General features: G+C 32.4%; 1 protein-coding gene across 2 annotated transcripts in view; it reads right to left on the bottom strand.

Annotated features, from left to right (window-relative positions):
• Nucleotides 1–19,881, bottom strand: part of LOC114331179 (gamma-interferon-inducible lysosomal thiol reductase) — a 90,110-nt gene that overhangs the window by 42,000 nt on the left and 28,229 nt on the right. Inside the window, exon 2 of one of the 2 annotated variants that reach the window (XM_050652463.1) lies at nucleotides 5,875–6,012. In XM_050652463.1, coding sequence (XP_050508420.1) covers nucleotides 5,875–6,012 — 138 coding nt within the window. Of the gene's footprint in view, nucleotides 1–5,874; nucleotides 6,013–19,370; nucleotides 19,710–19,881 lie in introns of those variants that run through there. The other variant, XM_028280674.2, reaches the window with a different exon arrangement.

A 19,881-nucleotide genomic window follows, 5' to 3' on the forward strand; every position in this document is an offset into this window, starting at 1 on the left:
ATTCAAAATACAAGTGAAGTTAGACCTTTCTTCACATTTTTGACACGTTATGTCAAAATAAAGGAACTTTTATTAAAATAAAGGTGTCCTCTAATTTTCCTTAAATACAGGCGGCCTGTATTTTATTAAAAGACAAAAATAAAAGACGCAATACTGCGCATGCTTATATGTCAAAATAAAGGATCTTTTATTACAGGTCGACTTAAAAGACGTTGGCAATAACTCTCTATTAACTTGGACCGTCCGATAAATATGCCTATTTAAAATAGTACTGCGAAGGATAAAAACTGGAAATGTCCACGCGTGAAAGGTAAAAACAAGGAGAGTCCACTTGAACAAAAACAAAAATTAACGTTTTTATTTCGAATTTAATCGTTTAGTTTCCTCTGTTTATATTTGTTAGAAACTTCTTCTTCTTCTTAGGGTGCCTGTCCGTTCCGTCCGAACGTTGACGATCATTCTGGCGATGATGACTTTGTTGCTATACGAAATAGTTGTGTTGAGATCTTTCTATACCACGCTCTCAGGTTAGCAATTCAGGATATTCTTCTTCGTCCTGGGGCCTTTTTTCTTCAATTTTACCTTGTAAACTGCATTGGAGTAGCTCGTATCTGCCTTGATTTCTCATTATATGTCCCAAGTACTAGTACTGCACTTACTGTTCTTCACGATATTGACCAAATCTGCGGTTGTGTTTATCCTCCGTAGCCGTAGTACTTCTTCATTGGTGACTTTGTTTGTGCATGGTATCTTCAGGATCCTTCTGTACAACCACAGCTCCAAAGACTGAAGTGTTAGAACACGGTCAATGAAGTTAGAGTTAAGCGTAATGGAGTTTTCCCAACAAATTAATGTGTGTTTTAAAGCATTCATGTTAATACATGGTGTAACTAAGGCCAAAATTGAACACTTACAAAAAAATTTAAAAGCTACAGGAACTTATGGACAAGACAAACGTGGTAAGCATAGTTCCCAACAGAGAAAGTTGCATCCAGAATCGCGTGAAGCAATATATAACCACAAAGTCTTTTAAAACTAGATTATCCCATTACAGTTTACACGAATCTAAGAAAAAGTATTTACCAGAGAGTTTGAATATTACAAAAATGTTCAACTTGTTTAAAGAAAAACATCCGACTATTAAAGTTTCTTATATCGGCAAATTTTTAACACGAAATTTAATTTGTCATTTGGCTACCCAAGGTCAGACACATTATGTTCAGCATGTGATGAATTCCATGCGAAACTAAAATCATTAAATTATGACAAGGTTGCTGCAGAGATTCGTAAATTACCAATTGAAAATGAGTTACACAAACGTAAGGCACAGACATTCTATAATTTTAAAAAGGCTGCTGGCAAGTCAAAAAAATCAGGCGGCCATTGCATTAGACCACCAAAAAATATTGCATTGCCTTTTGTTATAATTTTTATTGCCATTTTTGTTGCCATAATTTTGTTTTCAGTCTTTCTATCAGCTGGTGCAACTAATGTTTGTAACGTAAAGTAATATTTTAATGTAAAATACAACGTGACGTTTGGTTTGGACAGTTCTTGTTTTTTGTTCAGTTTTTATTTGTAGTTAGGTACTTTTTTAATTTTTTTTATCTCTGTTCTTTAAAAATTTGGTTAAATTGTGTTTGTGTATTAAATACAATGTACCTACTTTAAGTTTACTAAATAAAAATAAATACTATTTCTTCAGTGCAATGGTTTACAGATATGTAGTCACAAACATTAAATTTCCTATTTTCTCAAAACAAAGATAACGTGACATTCCTTGTTTTTTTTCTCTTAACCCTTCAGTTGTAACTCACATCTGTCGATTATACAGAGAATAAAAAACAATATAAGTATATTGATATCATATAAGGTTAGAAGTGCCAAAAAACGAAAATATAAGAGATAAATGTTATGGCGATGTTTGGGATAGGCACTTTCACTTACTTTTTTGTAAGATCACTACGATGAGACACTCTGGGAGTACCAAGAAGCGTCTATACGACTAAGCGAAAAATTTACTTGGTCAAACACTTGGCAAAAATGTATATTTTCATGTGTTTGGCAGGGCTGAAGTACCTACTGCGGGAAATAAGCAGGAATCAGTACATAATCATAACAGGCTTCCTTACGTAAAATGCGTCATTCAAGGGTCACCTGCATACAGTGTGCGTTTGTGTCTTGGAGACCTCAGCTGCACACTCTGTAGCAGATCATCTGAAACAGTTAGCCATACACTGCATCACTGCGAGACACTACAGCGTGCGCGACAAACACTTTTCGGAGACTACCTAGTAACCCAGAAATGTTACCCATAAAGGATTCCAGAATCATCTTATGTGTACAATGAAATAACCAAGGGGCTGCGTCCAGTCATAGTCAAACGCGTCATAGTCTAGTGGACTCTGTTAATATAACATTCTTCATCACCATGCTGGTAAATAAATGTTACTTTTCCATGAGCGCTACGGAGAGAATGCTATAAATAAAAAGAAGAGTTTAGTAAAATGAGTAATCTAATATTTCATTTTATCTAGTCCCAACCTGCTACCAGTGTCCAGTGTTCACTTGGTATAAATTTCATCTGACAACAAAAAGGAGTAGACTATCTAAGTTTAAATTCAAGATGCAGTAGAAATAAACAAACCAAGACACGTTAAATGCCACTAAGAGCACTTCCGAATCATAATTTACAATGTATAAACGTTGGAAATAATGATTTGGGATTTACATTGTATATAAATTTTAAATTATGATTCGGGGGTGCTCCTAGTATCATTTAACGTATCTTGGTTTGTTTATTTCTACTGAATCTTGAATTTAAATTTAGACCCGTGTTGAGCTGCCCCCCCCCACTTGCAAAAATTAAAAAACAAATAGCCCTGATTTATGAGCTATTTATGAGCTTTCATATTCCGCAAACTAAAAATTTTGAGCTCGTTCCACTGAGCAGGAATTTAATACTTTAGTGGGGGGGGGGGGCTGAGTCAGCCCCCCCCCACTACTTAAAAATAGGAATATTGAATCAGTTTTTGCGGCAGAATTACGAGCTATTTATGAGCTCTTGAAATTATATAGTTTCGATTTTTGAGCTCATCCCCTTCACCCCCAAACAACCCTTTAATTGATTTAACTCAAGAGAAAAATGCTGAGAAAACTTAAAATATATCGTATTGCGGATATCATTCCTATAGCTTATATACTCTAAGAATAAAGTATTAAATCACGTGCATTTCGATTATTGAGCTACAACCCCTTCGCAAGAAAACCACCCTATATTCCCGGCTTAAGAGAAAGTTGTACTTAAAATGCATTAAATTAATTATTTGGCGACTACATATCATTTAATAATTTATAAGCTTCCAAATTACGCGCATTTAGATAAGTAAATTGCAATTTATTTTGTATAGTGCAGTCACTGAAGGTAAAAATCAACGATTACCTTCAATTTCGGTGAACCTTAATCGATTTTCACGAAAATTGGTCAGTGGTTAGAGGATACCTCAAGAAACAAAAGTGACATCGTACCACCTTGCGCCTTTACCCTGAGGGTGGATACCGCCCCTTCTCGTGGGTGAAAATTATTTTATAAAAATGCACAAATCTATAAAAGAACAAATTATAAGCAAAATTTATTATATAAAGTTATTAAAATAAGTCAATACTTTTTAAGTTATTAAAGATCAAAAATTTTAATTATTCGTGAAAAAAAAAATGCATGTTTTGAAGCGGTTTTTCGTAAATCGCTGAAAAACTGTAAGTTTTTACAAAAATGTTAATAGTAGTTTAATTCGTATAGCTTATATTCTAAGAATAAACTCTTAAATCACACGCCTTTCGATTATTGAGCAACAACCCCTTCGCAAGAAAACCATCCCATATTCCCGGCTTAAGAGAGAGTTGTACTTAAAATAATTTAAAATAAATATTTGCCGACTAGATATCGTTTAATAATTTATGAGCTCGCAAAATATACGCATCTCAATTATTGAATTGCCAGTTTCTTTCTATAGTGCAGTCACTGAAGGTAAAAATCAACTATGACCTTCAATTTCGGTAAATCTCCATTAATTTTCACGAAAATTGGTGAGCGGATTTTGATGCTATCAACTTTTTCTGGAGCTTATTTTTGATAAGTATTTCTAAGTACTTTGACAAGTATTTAGTACCTCAGTGTTATAAAATGCATCTCTTTCCTCTTATTTAAGCTTGAATCCTTAGATTTGAATAGTCGTAGAAAAAAATATACATTTAATTACCAATAACTTACTTTAAATTAACATTAAAGGGTTTTTCAAGTAAGCAAATTATTATATTTTTTATTAGCTTCAATTTTAGTGATGAAAACTTTTTTGTAAAAACTTACAGTTTTTGAGTTATTTATGAAAAATCGCTTTAATGCATCATTATCTGTCACAAAAATTAAAATATTAAAGTATTGATTTACTAATAACATTATATAACAAATTTTGCTTACAATTTGTCCCTCTCTCGATTTGTGGGTTTAATAAAGTAATTTTCACTCCCGAGAAGGGGTGACATATACCCCAGGCTAAAACCGCAAGTTGTTATTATCAATTCGTGAAAATAAATGGAGATTTACCGAAATCGAAAGTCATAGTTGATTTTTACTTTCAGTGACTGCACTATAGAAAAAAATGGCAATTCAATAATTCAAATGCGTATATTTTGCGAGCTCATAAATTATTAAACGATATGTAGTCGCCAAATAATTAATTCAAATTATTTTAAGTACAACTCTCTCTTAAGCCGGGAATATGCGATGGTGTTCTTGCGAAGGAGTTGTAGCTCTATAATCGAAAGGCGCGTGATTTAAGAGTTTATTCCCAGAATATAAGCTATACGAATTAAACTACTATTAACTTTTTTGTAAACACTTACAGTTTTTCAGTGATTTACGAAAAACCGCTTCAAAACATGCATTTTTTTTCACGAATAATTAAAATCTTTGATCTTTAATAACTTAAAAAGTGTTGACTTATTTTAATACCTTTATATAATAAATTTTGCTTTTAATTTGTTCTTTTATTGATTTGTGCACTTATTTTTTATAAAATAATTTTCACCACAGAGAAGGGGCGGTATCCGCCCTCAGGGTAAAGGCGCAAGGTGGCACCATGTCACCTTTGTTTCTTGAGGTATCCTCTAACAACTGATCAATTTTCGTGAAAATCGATGAAGCTTCACCGAAATTGAAGGTAATCGTTGATTTTTACCTTCAGTGACTGCACTATACAAAACAAATTGCAATTTACTGATCTAAATGCGCGTAATTTGGAAGCTTATAAATTATTAAATGATATGTAGTCGCCAAATAATTAATTTAATGCATTTTAAGTACAACTTTCTCTTAAGCCGGGAAGATAGGGTGGTTTTCTTGCGAAGGGGTTGTAGCTTAATAATCGAAATGCACGTGATTTAATAGTTTATTCTTAGAGTATATAAGCTATAGGAATGATATCCGCAATACGATATATTTTAAGTTTTCTCAGCATTTTTCTCTTAAGTTAAATCAATTAAAGGGTTGTTTGGGGGTGAAGGGGATGAGCTCAAAAATCGAAACTATATAATTTCAAGAGCTCATAAATAGCTCGTAATTCTGCCGCAAAAACCGATTCAATATTCCCATTTTTAAGTAGTGGGGGGGGGGCTGACTCAGCCCCCCCACTAAAGTATTAAATTCCTGCTCAGTGGAACGAGCTCAAAATTTTTAGTTTGCGGAATATGAAAGCTCATAAATAGCTCATAAATCAGGGCTATTTGTTTTTCGATTTTTGCAAGTGGGGGAGCCAGCTCAACACGGGTTAAATTTAGTATAATTTTGTCCGTTCTTTTAACAAACTTTTCACTTACACTCCATCCAAAAGGTACTAAGTCCAATTTTAAGCTATCTGCTAATTTCTCATATGAAGGGTATAGCTGTGTTAGAATAAATCGATGGCAACCAGGGCATAAACCTTCATAAAACAGGGTAAGAGTCAGATCAGCTTCCTGAAACAAGAATTATAATAAAGTGAATTACACAAATACAAAACACCAAATTTTTAGGTAATTGTAAAAAACGAGCCTATTAATAGATTAGGTTATTTTGTGTTAAAATGTATAGCTAAAACGCACAATATAAAACAAAAAAAGTTTCTTAAGGGCATAGGTGCAATCCTTTCATTTTCATTGTTATTTAAATGCATTCATTTTTTTCGAATTCTGAGAAAACTAATAAATATTTTTGAAAAATTTAAACGCAGAATGAAAGTCTGCGTTAATTACTGAGAGGCTAAAGTCTCTGAAAACTTCTATAATTTTAATAAGTTAAAGGGGTCAAAAAGAAAAAGAGAAAATTTAGTGTAATTTTTACTTTCAAGTATCTCATTCAAAGAAACTTTTTATTTATTCTAAGGGACTTTCGGCCCTCTGTAATAATTTAGTCTTTCATTTTGCCTTTAAATGTTTCAAAAATACTTAGGTATTAGTTTTTTCAGGATTCGAAAAAAAAATAAACATCACTCCGTGGTGATTTTCCAAATCGAACATTCGCTATCTTTGTCTTACAACGCACTCAGTTGAACAGAATGTGCTGACAAGACAGTGATAAACAAGATTATCTACTAAATATTTGACAGGGCTTCAGGAATATTTTGGATTGATTATTAAATAATATTGATAGTGTATTTGATAAATAATTGATTTAAGACGTGAAATTAATAAAAAGTTATTTATTGTTTATTATTTATGGAAGATACTAGCAGAGAATACACCAAAATATATTCTGTGATCCAAGTTTTTTGTTGTTAAAGATGTTCAAAATTTATCTAAGCGTTCCATAGTAACAATATATTATTAAAAAATAGCTTTATCACTTCCTCTTTTCTCGATTCGATATTAGTTTTTGTTGTATGGTATATTGTAATTACTGAATACATTAGTTAGTGAAAAAATAATCATAATGACTAAATGAATTAATAATTTGATCGATTATACAAGTAACGGTTATCCAAGAACATTCAAAAGCCATCTCTAAGTTAATTATGACAATGTAATTGTCAGGTAATGTTTACATCTCCATACCAGTGAGAATTTTACTACACGTAATTTACCTGTAAAGAAAAAAAGTAGGGATAGCCGCAAAATATTTGCGCCTACACTTTTAAAGAAACAAAACCCTAAAAAGTTAAAACATAAAATGTCTGAAAGTAATCTAGATTCTACTCTGCTCTCCAAAATTAAGGCAACATCTTAAATGTACCATAAGTTTGAAGCTATTTTTCTTCTAAATCGTTGATTTGATTTGGATGATGTGTTTTACATTATAGGTCTATTTCTGAGGAATTTCAGTTATCTTTTGAGATAATACTGAATACATTATTTATTGATTGTGGAGGATCAACACTTAAGTTATTATTATTTATTTGTCAACGAGCAATAGTCCAATTTAAATACAATATTATAATACTAAGATAGTAGCCCAGAGAAATAAGGATTTTCTCAGAACACAGAAATATCCATGTAGCTGACTACTTTTTTAGTAATTGTAGACCTATAGGAAGAAAACCTACCTGTTTCCTGCCTAGAGTTTGCGTCCGTTTTTTAATTATTACTAATTTTGCGACAAAACGAGGCTTTTTTTGATTTTTTCACCCCATTAAAAAGCGAAATATTTGACATTAAATTACAAAACTTGATTTTGTCGAACATTGAAAAAGATAAAAATGCCGATTTTTGAATGTGAAAAAGTGAATTTGTTCCTTAGCAATTTGCAAAATAAATAAAAATCGATATTTGTTAATAACTTTTACTAAATTTAACCTAGAACTTCAGGGTTTCGCCCAAAGTTGGTTATTGGGATACTTAACAAACCCCCAAAACCTCAAAATTAGAGACCGATCCATTAATTAGTTTAAAAGTTATTCTATTTGTTTATCCCAGAGACCTTTGTTTTGCAATAACATAAGACAGAAAGTAATGAAGATAGGACAATTCAGCGTATTCCAAATGAAAGTAGAAGAGTGATGCTGTCCAAATGTATTAAAAAGATATAAAAAAATATGATTTAATACATATAGTCAAAAATCCTAACGCCAAACTTTTGAAATTTTGTAGTTTATAACCATTTAGAATATCTAACTTTAAAATATTGTCCGTAAAAATATTTTTATACATTCGATAAGCTCACACATATTTTTAAATAAAAAAATTTAGCCTAGGTTTATTTGGGCCAAAGTTAACCATGTGCGTTTTTTAATTCACAGCCAATTTGTTTAAAATAATTAAGAAATCTTATTGATGCCATTTTAACGAATGAGATTTGTACTTTTTGTTAAAAAAATTGCATAAACATTGTACTTTCACAGGACAGGACCCTCTACGAATTTTCAAAAATGAAGTTCAAATGGTTACTAGGGGCAATCTACAAATCCACTGAGTTCAAATACCGAAAAAGCAATTTCAAACTAATACAATTTTCTGTATCTCCGGATCTACTCAATGGATTTTGATCTTTATTTGTTTAATTTGTATTTAATTTCTATGTACATTACAAATATACAAATTGTTTATAAATAAATTTGTTTATTAATCAATAAACAAATAGCCTAATTTGTTTAAACAAACCTTGAAAAAATAATGTTTTTTCAAAAATCTATTTTTTAATCGTAGTATCATTAAGATCATAGAAAAAGTTAAAGTATACTTAAAAAAATAAATTGTTTTTTTAAATAGATATTTTTATATCCTCATACTATAATATGTCAATAATTATGATGTCACTACCTGTATCATAATGAACTTCATTATGATACAGATTTTCATTAAGATACAGATTTTTAACCAATAGAATCGCGATATGGCATTCGTGATAAAGTAAGTACACGCTCAGTGACCAATGGCGAGTCAAATACATACGCTTTTACAGTTCTCAATATGTAAACAAACCGTCAAACTGACAAACTACTCAACTTATTTGTGTTACAAAATTAGTAAATTTGAATATATTTTTTGTTGTGAATGATCATAGAAAAAATAGTGTATACAACTTGCATTTATTTATCATTATGAAGCTCGTACCCTATACTCGCCGCATACGGCTCGTTTCATAACCCTCATACTCGTTTCATAATGTACTATCATTAAATGCTCGTTGCATAAATTGAATATAGTTTATTTATTAAAGTATATCTTAACTTTGTCTATGATTATTAAATATATGTACGATAGAAAAATGAATTTTTGGGAAAAATTATTGTTTCCTCTCTTGTTCCAAGTCCTTTGAGGAACCCAAATTGGGTATCATCCATATCATCTTCTAGCTTTCTGTATAATCTTCCATGAATCACGTTTAGAAATATTTTGAGGGTAGTTTTATTCTTAGTTTTATTGCCCTATAGTCTGCCATCAAATTGAGGACACCAAAAGCTGAAATACTATCCTGAAAACAATAGTCTCTATCACTATAAGTTTTTGTTTGAAAAGTATTATTATAATGAAGTGTTCTTAATTATACTTTAATCTTAGTTAGACATAAATTATTATCATGTAAATAAAACTGATCATATCAGCTATAATTGACATATGTCGAGTATACGGAGAAAAACAACAATGTAAGTACATTATATAACAAATAAAACCAATGGAAAAGACTGATATTCCTTAAAAATGAAAGATCTTAATTTTAGTCAGTTTTAATGTGCTCAGAAAGAAATTTTGCTTTAAGAAACGTGCAGAGCCGGATTTAAGGCAGTGGGGGCCCCTGGGCAGAATTGGTGTGGGGGCCTTACCTCCTACCATTAAAAAAATGTTGATCTACTTTTATAAATATATTTTTAAATAATAAAAAGTACAAGCGCTGTAACTTGCTACAGTAAAATATTAAAAATATTAGTAAGATGTATAGTTAAAATCCGGGAACTTTTCGAGATATTTTAATTGAAAATTTCTTGATTATGATGGACATATCTAGTTGCATTAAGACATCGTGGCCAATGCTCATTATAGAGAGATGATTCAAACACTCTTGGCCCATCGTAGACCGAAGTCGATTTTTAATTAACTTAAATTTTGAGAATGATCTTTATCCACTGCAGTTAGTTAGCATCAGAACTAAATATATACAAAGTGTCAGCTCAACATTTGGAAAACCATCATTCATATTCTTTTCTTTTAGCAGTTGGTACATTTGAAGTTCTTTGCTTATATTTGATGAGCTGATTTCCTCTTTAAATGAATTGAAGAATCTTACAAACTGTACCAGATGGACACACAACTTTTCATCTAAATGATTGCTATAAATGTTGGCCCGCTTTAGTGAGTAAGCTTCAATTTCATTGAGAGTTAAATTTTCCAATTTTCCAAAATGATGGAAAAATCCAAAATTGGAATGAGTAGACAGCCTCTGACTTAAAGAAGTAATGAAGTGATCTATTATAGCGATAAAATTTTGAGTACTAAACTTCTCTGATGTTCTCATATCTTTTGAAATTGTGACGTCTTGCCTGTATAATTTATTTAAGTGATCTAAGTGCTGCCACTGCTGAATTAAGGTCAATATTTGGATCTTGAAGAATACGAATTATGCTGTTTGTCCTCCCTAATATCCTCTTTGTTTCCAGTAAACAGATTCGATTATAGGTACAAACCATTTGCAATTGCAATTCTATGAGTATTAAATTGTTGCTCATAGTCTTCCGAAATTGTTACAACCTTTAACTAGTTCTTTTGCGGCATCACCTCCATGATCATCTAGCAGTATTTGTTCTTTTAGGAACAATAATATTTTTGCCACGGTCTGCGTTGCTGTCGATTAAAGACGCAGCTTTTAAACATTCTGTTAACAAGCTGTATATAGATACATATACATAGAAGAAGTGAAAAATACATATAGCTAAAATGTGTACAAACACTAGATAATAATTTACAAACGAAGCAATACACTCACCCGGTGGAAGGTGAAAAACATAACCATGAACAATTTATTATATTCTCCTATTCTCCTTCATTTTATACTTTAGATACATTGTCGATGTCGAGTTCCTATATCTCCTGCCAATATCTGTTTAAATGAACCTCTTATGTTTGGCTTTGTGGGGGCCCCCGAAATGTGGAAGCCCCGGGCAGCTGCTCAGCCTGCGTCCCCTTAAAGCCGGCCCTGGAAACGTGATATTGTTGAGAGAAGAACTTACTGAAGTTTTTAATATTAGAAAGACAATTAGGGTTAGGTGGTTTTATATCGGTATAAATCAGACTCGACCAAACAAGTGAAGACCACACGGAAGAAAGGCAAAATGTCAGTTTTTTATTTTTGGTCAGAGCAGCAATACCGGTTCCCGAAAATAGTGCGTTTCTTAAAGGTATAATAGGAAGAATGCAAAATGTAGAGCAAAAAAAGTCTTACGCCCGGTTTCATAATCAACATAAAGTGAACATTAACTAAAGTTCACTTTAAAGTTGACATTTACCCATATGAATTGCATTTATAAAGGTACCAACTTAAAATTTAAAGTCCACTTTAACTGATTATGAAACCGACCGTTACAACATTTTTTTCTAAATTCAGCCGTTTGACCAAAAACCGAAAATACATTTTGATATGCAAATTGAAGTCTGGCAACAACGTGTTATACATCAATCTAAAGGTAGACAGTCACAATTAAAAATAGTAGCTTTGTAGGTCAATTGTATCTGGTAGGGAGTAAAGTAATAATGTCTTCTTCTTCTTAAAGTTCCCTCTCCTATCGGAGGTTGGATATCATAATGGCTATGGTCACTTTGTTGGCTGCTGCTCTGAATAGTTGTAATGAACTACAGTTAAACCATTCTCTAAGGTTCCTTAGCCAGGAGATGCGTCTTCTTCCTATGCTTCTTTTTCCTTGGATCCTTATCCTTATCCAGCAACTCATATTTTTCTCCTCTGGTAATGTGACCCAAATATTCTAGTTTTCTAGTTTTTATACTTTTCATAATTAATTCCTTATTTAAACGTCATAGCACTTTGGTAACATTGGTAATCCTTTGAACCCACTGAATTTTCAATATTCTTCTGTAACACCACATTTCGAACGCTTCTATCCTTCTTATGTGTTGTCTCTTCAATGTCCAAGCTTCCATTCCGTATAGCAATATAGAAAATATGTAGCATCTTAGAGCCCTCAATCTGAGAGGCAACTGAAGGTTTTTGTTTGTAAGCAGTGTCTTCATTTTTATAAATGCTTGCCTTGCAGTTTCAATTCGGACTTGAATTTCTTTGCTTTGGTGATTTCTGTCATCAACCCAGGTTCCCAGATATTTGTATGTCTTAACTTTTTATATTTGGGTTTGCTCTATCATTAACCTTTCATTTCCATGTTCTGTTTTTGAGACAATCATAAATTTAGTTTTTTCTTGTTTATTTTTAGTCCGTATCGAATGCAATAATCGTTAATTCTATTTAGCAATTCTTGTAGCGATTCCAGGGTGTCTTTCATTATAACGGTGTCATCAGCGAATCTTATGTTATTTACTATTCTTCCGTTTATAGAGATTCCATCACTTAGCTCCGCTATCGCTTCCTGAAATATGGCTTCACTGTACAGGTTAAACAGTAGCGGCGACAGAACACAACCCTATCTTACTCCTCTCTTTATATCAATATTCTCGGATTTTTGTTCTTCTATCTTTATATTGGCCTTTTGATTCCAATACAGATTGATGATAATTCGTAAATCTCGTCTGTCTATATCTCTGTTTTTTAATAATTCTATTAGTTTTTCATGTCGGACCCTGTCGAACGCTTTTTCGAAGTCGATGAAACAGGAATAAATATCCAGGTTCATATCTAAGCATCTTTGAGAGAGGACATTAAACGCAAACAATGCCTCTCTTGTTCCAAGTCCTTTGCGGAACCCAAATTGGGTATCATCCATATCATATTCTAGCTTTCTGTATACTCTTCCATGAATCACCTTTAGAAATATTTTGAGGGTATGGCTTATTAGTGATATTGTTCTATAGTCCGAACAATCTTTGGCGTATATTGTTTTTGGTATTGTTACAAAGGTGGACACCAACCATTTCTGAGGGATTTTTCCGGTTTTATATACTTCATTAAACAGATCCAGTAGTACCGGTAGAGTTTCATCGTCTAGACATTTCAGTAATTCCGCAGGTATTTCGTCTGGACCTACAGTTTTTCCGTTTTTTGCGTTTCGTATTGCTTGTTCGATTTCCTCCATTATGATCTTTGGTCCCAGTTCGCTGTCCATTTCTTCCAGTTCTTGTCCCCCTGAGTCTAAAAAGCAAATAAAAAACATGTCGGAAGTATGTATGTATGTACGTACGTACGTATGTACGTACCTATGTCGCCACCTCCCAGCAAAAACTACTGGACCGATTTCGATGAAATTCGGTATAAGTAAGTTTAAGAGAATTTTGTAGAGAAACTAAGCTTTTGAAAAAAACCTCTCAAAGGGGGGCCGAAATAGGGGGGTTATTTGGGGTCCATTTTTGCAAATTTTGACCGAAACGAATGAAATTTAACTTAAAGTTAGCTCATCGATAGGTAAATAGAAATACGGAATTTGACATTTCCAAATCCAAAATGGCGGCCAGCATGGCCGACCGCCCACCCGATACATTTCCCTACCAATATAAAAACTTGTTTAAGATAAATTTAATTTCAAAAAACATTTATATAGCCTAAAGATGGGGCTATAACAAGAATATTATAGTTTTTCAGAAAAAGTTATGGGTTGCCTATATTTAAGGGGTCAAAATTTGACATAAATTTGAACTAAATTTTCTCAAAAATGACTCCAAGGAATTTGTTTATTTTTTGATATATTTTTGATATCCTATCAGTAAATTGAATAACATTGGTCAGATTTCTTAACTCCTCATAGGAGGGGAGTTATGAATTTTTTATAAAAAAATGTTCGAGTACCCGTAACTACCTCTGTAATAGAAACTAAAATTTGAAGTTTGGCAGACGTATATAGTACTTTGTTATCTATTAGCACAATAAATTTTACCCAGAATATGGCTTCCGGTTTAACCGGAAATGAAAAAAAAACCTTAATTTTTACATACGCCCTGTATATTTTTACATATTTTGAAAGAATGTAAAATTATTTTTCCAATGACATAAAACTCGTTGCTGTAACTCAAAAACTCGAAAAGTTACAGAAAATTGAAATTTTGCTAGAATCTTGTGTGTGTCCCCTCTCACGCGATCATAGCAGAGCATTATTATAGGACAGTCAATGAGGGTATTTGGCTCCGAATTCCATCCTACTACATCGATGTACTTGATATTTTCGCAGTAAGTAGGGAATAGCTCAAGAAAAAAAATCTACCCTATATACTATGGCGCTTTTATCTTGGGGCAATTCCCACCCCTTCAAGGGGGTGGAAAATTTATTGGTCAAAATAAGCAAGGAAGTGGCTAGAGAACCTATTTTTAAGCAAAAACTGATCTATACTTTTTTTTGAGAACTCAATACTTTTTGAGTTATGCGTAGTTGATAATTGGCCATTTTCATTTAAAAATGACACGTTTTCGGACGGTTTTTTGTGAATACCTTAAAAACTATGCATCAAACTAAAAACACTATATAAAAATTTTTTTAATTATAAATAACAAAGAGATTTGTTCCTTCGTAAATTTTCTATTTATAATACAAAAAGAGATATGGTAGGTAAAAAGAGTTTGTTTTTTGGTGCATGCTCAAAGTGCTCATGCTTTTGTAGTGTTTGAAAAGGCCTTTAAACCGAGCACCGTTAAATGTCGGTTACTTTCAAACTAAGCGAGATATGGTGCAAAAAAATATATGACTAATGTACTTTAAGGAAAAATGAGAAGTACATACATTTAACCCCTCATTCACCAGAATTTAAATGCATTGTTATTCTTTTGCAATACCTCTTAATATAGAATATAGTGTTATTTCTACTTTCAAAAAGTTGGACGGGTGAAAAAAATAAGATCAAATTATAGAACGCATTTTTAAATTTTCTTAAAATTCTTTCTTTTGCTCCATGCAATTCGAAAATAAAAATGTTCTATCTCCGAGAAGTGGCGAGAACCGCCCCCATGATAATAAAAGCGCCATAGTATATGGGATAGACTTTGAATTATGAGATTGGGCTTTGGGCTACTCCCAAAATTTCATTACAATCCATGCAGTAAAATGCAAATATTGTAAACTATTAATTTCTCAGAAAAATGGACTAATTTGAAATGAAAGTATGACTAATATTCTATTGATTTATGCAATAATCTATAGTGTGTCCCCGAACATTTTCTCAAATGCGGGAATTAATGATGCGTAGAACCATAAAATATTTTCAAGTATACAAGGTGTTTCTAAAATATCAAAATAACGAGTAACTTTGTTATTTTTATAGAATGCCAGTATCTAGTACGATAAAGATAATAGATCGGTACGATAAAGTTCTCGGGCGGCCCTTCCATCCAGCGTTTTTTAATTTCTTTTTGACTTCTAAAATAATTTTTCCATTTATGTCTTTAAGAAGGCCATCTTTCTTTTTCGCTGTGTATTTGTGATTTCCTTTATTTTCTTGCGCATGTTAAAGCTCTCATACTTTTTAGAATATTCTTCTATTTCACTACATTGATTTGCCAGCCAGGTGGATTTGGCCTCTTTTATTTTCTTTCCTATTAATCTCTGGATTTCCTTGTATTTTGCCTTACTCCTGCCTTTATATTTCCTTCTTTCCTCCATTAGCTCTAGGATTTCTGAAGTCATCCATCTCTGTTTTTTTATTATTTTTGTGGGTAATATCTTCTTTCCTGCCTCTACTAACGTTTCTTGTATCACGTTCCATTTGTCATTTACATCTGTTGTTTTTATCACGTCTTGTTTGATTTTCTTTAAGTTATCATTTATTTCTGCTTTTAGCCTCTGACGTACAGGTTCTTCTTTTATATTTGAGACATCCAGTCGTGGTATATTTGTTTGTTTTTGGATCTTTTTCAGTTTTATCTTCATTACGTCTACTAATGGATTATGATCTGAATTTATGTCAGCTCCGGGGTATGTTCTCACAGACTTTATAGTGTTTTTATATCTGGATTTGATTAAAATGTAATCTATCTGGTTTCTTACAATGTGATCTTCCGAATCCGCCGGTGGTATTCAGGTATAAAGTCTTCTTTTAGGTAATTTAAATAAGGTATTCATTACTACTATCTCCTCGCTTTGGCAGAATTTGACAAGTCTCTCCACCCTTTCATTTCTTTCTCCCAAGCCAAATTCTCCCACACATCCATCCACTTTTCCTTTTAGTAATAATGTAAATATCAACAAAACCGATATCCATTTCGGCAGCATCTAGTGTTTACATTTTTTTACCCCGTCCGTGGTCGTCGCCTCACATCAAACAAACCAGGAATTTGGTTTGTTTGCTGTTACTGACATTGGATATTTCGCGTAATTGGTTAGTTTTATTCTGTACCAAACGAACGGGTACTTCTTAACAACAAGGAATTTGTAAAGGATACAGAAAGGGTAAAGGGTGCAATATTTTATGAATTACCCACTAAATGAAGAGGCATATAAATTTCCTGCAAAATGTTTTGCCGGTACTTCTTGAAGACGTTCCTTTGCAAACACGACGTGTAATGTATACCACTTATCCTCGTCGTTGGATTGAAGGAATAGCCTCATTCTGTGGCCATCACGAGTCCCGAATTCAATGTATTGGATTTTTATTTTTGGGGACATCTGAAATCGTTAGTGTATGATAACCGACATGAAATCCAAACAGAATCTAAATTACAGCAAGGCATTTTTGATGCTGCAGAAACTATCCGACATAATTTAGTTAACTATGGCATTACTAACAACTGGATTCGTCGTATCGATGCATGAGATCGCGCAGGTGGAGCTCACTTTTAACATTTATTATAAAAATTGTTGTCAATTAAGTAAAAAACAATTAATTTAATTTTTAGATCACCAGTAAACAAATTAGTGATAGATAGTCCGAGAATAATGTAAAAAACTAAATTAGAATTATTAAACGTTGTCTGTTGTATTTAAATTCCACTGCGAACTATGTAATTTAGTTAAAACCCTTGCATTCAACACCTTTAAAGCTTAATAAATATATAATACTAGTTTAGTTAAAAGATGAAGTGTTTATTATTGTAAATAATTGATATTTTATCAATTTCTTTAAAATAATTCCATATTTCAATAGATTTTAGAAAAACATTAGGTACAAATAATTTTTCCTAGGTGCATTAATTACATTTTAGGAATTAAACCATAAAAGTTATAATAATCAGATAATGGCAAAAATGCCACATTATTATCAAGAAATAATTATTTTGCAGGTCAACCTTTGGGATGTCAACAACCCTAAAAATCACACCTCAAATAGTAAATAAACAAGGGATTCGACTAGGTTAAATTTCCACAGTCACAAACAGGTTCTACGCTACGTTGCCAGATCATTTGAATTTATGAAAATAAAAATTGACTTATATGGACAACAATGTAATTTTTTTTGGAAACGGTTAACTTTAGAAAAAAATGTTATAGGACTTTTTTGTTCTAAATTGTGTATTATATGCCATAAAGGAACGCACTATTTTCGGCGACACCCTGTATATAGGTTTTTAGTAGTAGTATTATGTGAGTTATTCAAACGTGGAAAAAAGACGAATCCTCATAGCTTAACACACGGTATAAGATTCTTCGTACAGAGAAGAAAAGCGAATGGTCCTCGCGTAAATTCGAGAAAGGTGGAATTTCAGTATTGTCGGGAGAACACACGTCGCATTTTGTTACAAAAAACGTTTAGTTTTCGATTAGCCTTCGTTAAATAAAGTACGTGTTATTGTGTTCGAAAATGGATAGTGTAAGATATGATATGGGTTGCGAAAAAAATACTAGAAAGAGGAAAATTACAGGTCGAATAAATGAATATGAATGAATAATGAAGCGGTTAAGACAACAGAGCTATGAAACAGGTGACGATTGTCAAAGTAAAATACTGTTAAACGAGTGCTTTAAAACAGTAGATCAACAAAACCGATCAAACATTATAAACAATTTTATTTGCATGGTGCAGGATGAACAAAATCTTTACTTAACAGGCCTAATAACGTTAATACCCGTACAGCAAAAAAGAGCCCGAGATGAAGCCACATCACGATTGCATGATGCAACGTATTTCTTTAGAGTTAGAATAACGAATGACGATAAAACTACTGACGTCCCAGTTTACTTTAAAGCTTTTCTAAACGTTCATGGAATTGGTCGGAAGAGGCTTCAACATATTCAAATAAGTTTAAAAGCTACTGGTAGTACAAGCGCGTAGTAGACAAACGCGGAAAAAATCCAAAAAACCATGCATTTTTACTGAAATTAACGAATTTGAATTAAATCACCGAAGAACCCATTCAATCAATACCTTTAACAATTTTAATGACATTTGAAATAAAATTGACAATGACGAGAATGTTGACTTGCATGCAGAAAATAAAGACGAAATTGAACATAAATACTTTTCCGCTATGTCACGAATTAACGGTAAATTGGCGCAATTGTCAAAAGTTGTATCTTCTCCTCCACCTCTCCATACGAACACGTCAATCATTAAAATTAATGCTACCTCCCATTTCTGTTCCAAATTTTATAGACGAATACAGTAAATGGCTCTCATTCTATAAATATTTTCCTCCCTTATAAGTGAAAACCACCCTCTTACCAAAACTCAAAAACGGATTTATTCAAAATTTTTTATCTCCGTTCAACCTCTAAATTTAATCGATTTACTTGAAGTCACGAACGAAAATTTTTATCTCGCCATAGACATCCTCAAAAAAAAGTATGATAATAATCTTACAATATTAAATACTTATGTTTCACCAATAGTTCGACGTTTATTTTTTCTTTGAACAAAACGAACTCATTTTTTAAAATGGTCATTTGATATTCCCCAGAGGCGCCCATACGAGGTAGGAGAATGTAAAATTCCTCATGACCAACTGTGTAACCAGGATAATCCTAAGGGGGGGGGTTACAACTACTGGAGGGTCTCTGTGGGGTATGGAATTAATTGGGGTGCTAAGCGTAAGCTTAACCCTCCCAATGGGGCTATAAATTAGGCCCTCCCAATGGGGGTTTATAATCCCCAAAACACCCCCCTTGTTATGCCACTGCTCATGACTCACCCTGTATAAACAAGTATTTTAATTGAAGCTAACGAAGTTCTTTGGGTGCGAAATATATTTTTCAGTGTTTAAACCATGACCACATTATTTTCCAATAATATATCATTCCCATCATTTCTTTAGTCAAGATAAAGTATAAAAATGAAACTAAAATAATAATAAGGTTATAAAAACAAAAATGTTTACTAAGCATTATTTATTTCCATATTCTGAACAAAAGAATATTTCATTTAACATTTAATATTCTTAAGCATTTTGGGATGAACCTTTTTTAAACCTGATCTTTACAAATCTCTGGTTTATTTTCTTTTAGTAAGCTGCAAACAGCAAGTACAAGATTTGCCCGAGCCTTCTGTTCTATCTTCACATCAAAGACACCATTAAATCTTATATTTGGTACATAAGCTAATTTAGGATGAAGCTTTGATTGTCTATCCTCATATGATAATAGAAGTTCAGTTCCACGTTCACCATGATAACAATCATTAACTTTATCCCAGGAAACGCTGCTTGGCAACCACTGCAAAAAGTTAATAAATTAACAAAATAATATTAAAGCTATACTAGCGAAAAGGATTGTAAAAGTCGATTGGATAAGTTCTAGCTTGCTAGGAAGTGTCCGTAACTGTTGAGACTTTTTTGTTTTAAAGATACTTTTCCGTTTTACATTTATTTTAGTTTATGCAAATACT

This window comes from Diabrotica virgifera, chromosome 5, assembly GCF_917563875.1.
Source record: "Diabrotica virgifera virgifera chromosome 5, PGI_DIABVI_V3a".
NCBI classification, from domain to species: Eukaryota; Metazoa; Arthropoda; class Insecta; order Coleoptera; family Chrysomelidae; genus Diabrotica; species Diabrotica virgifera.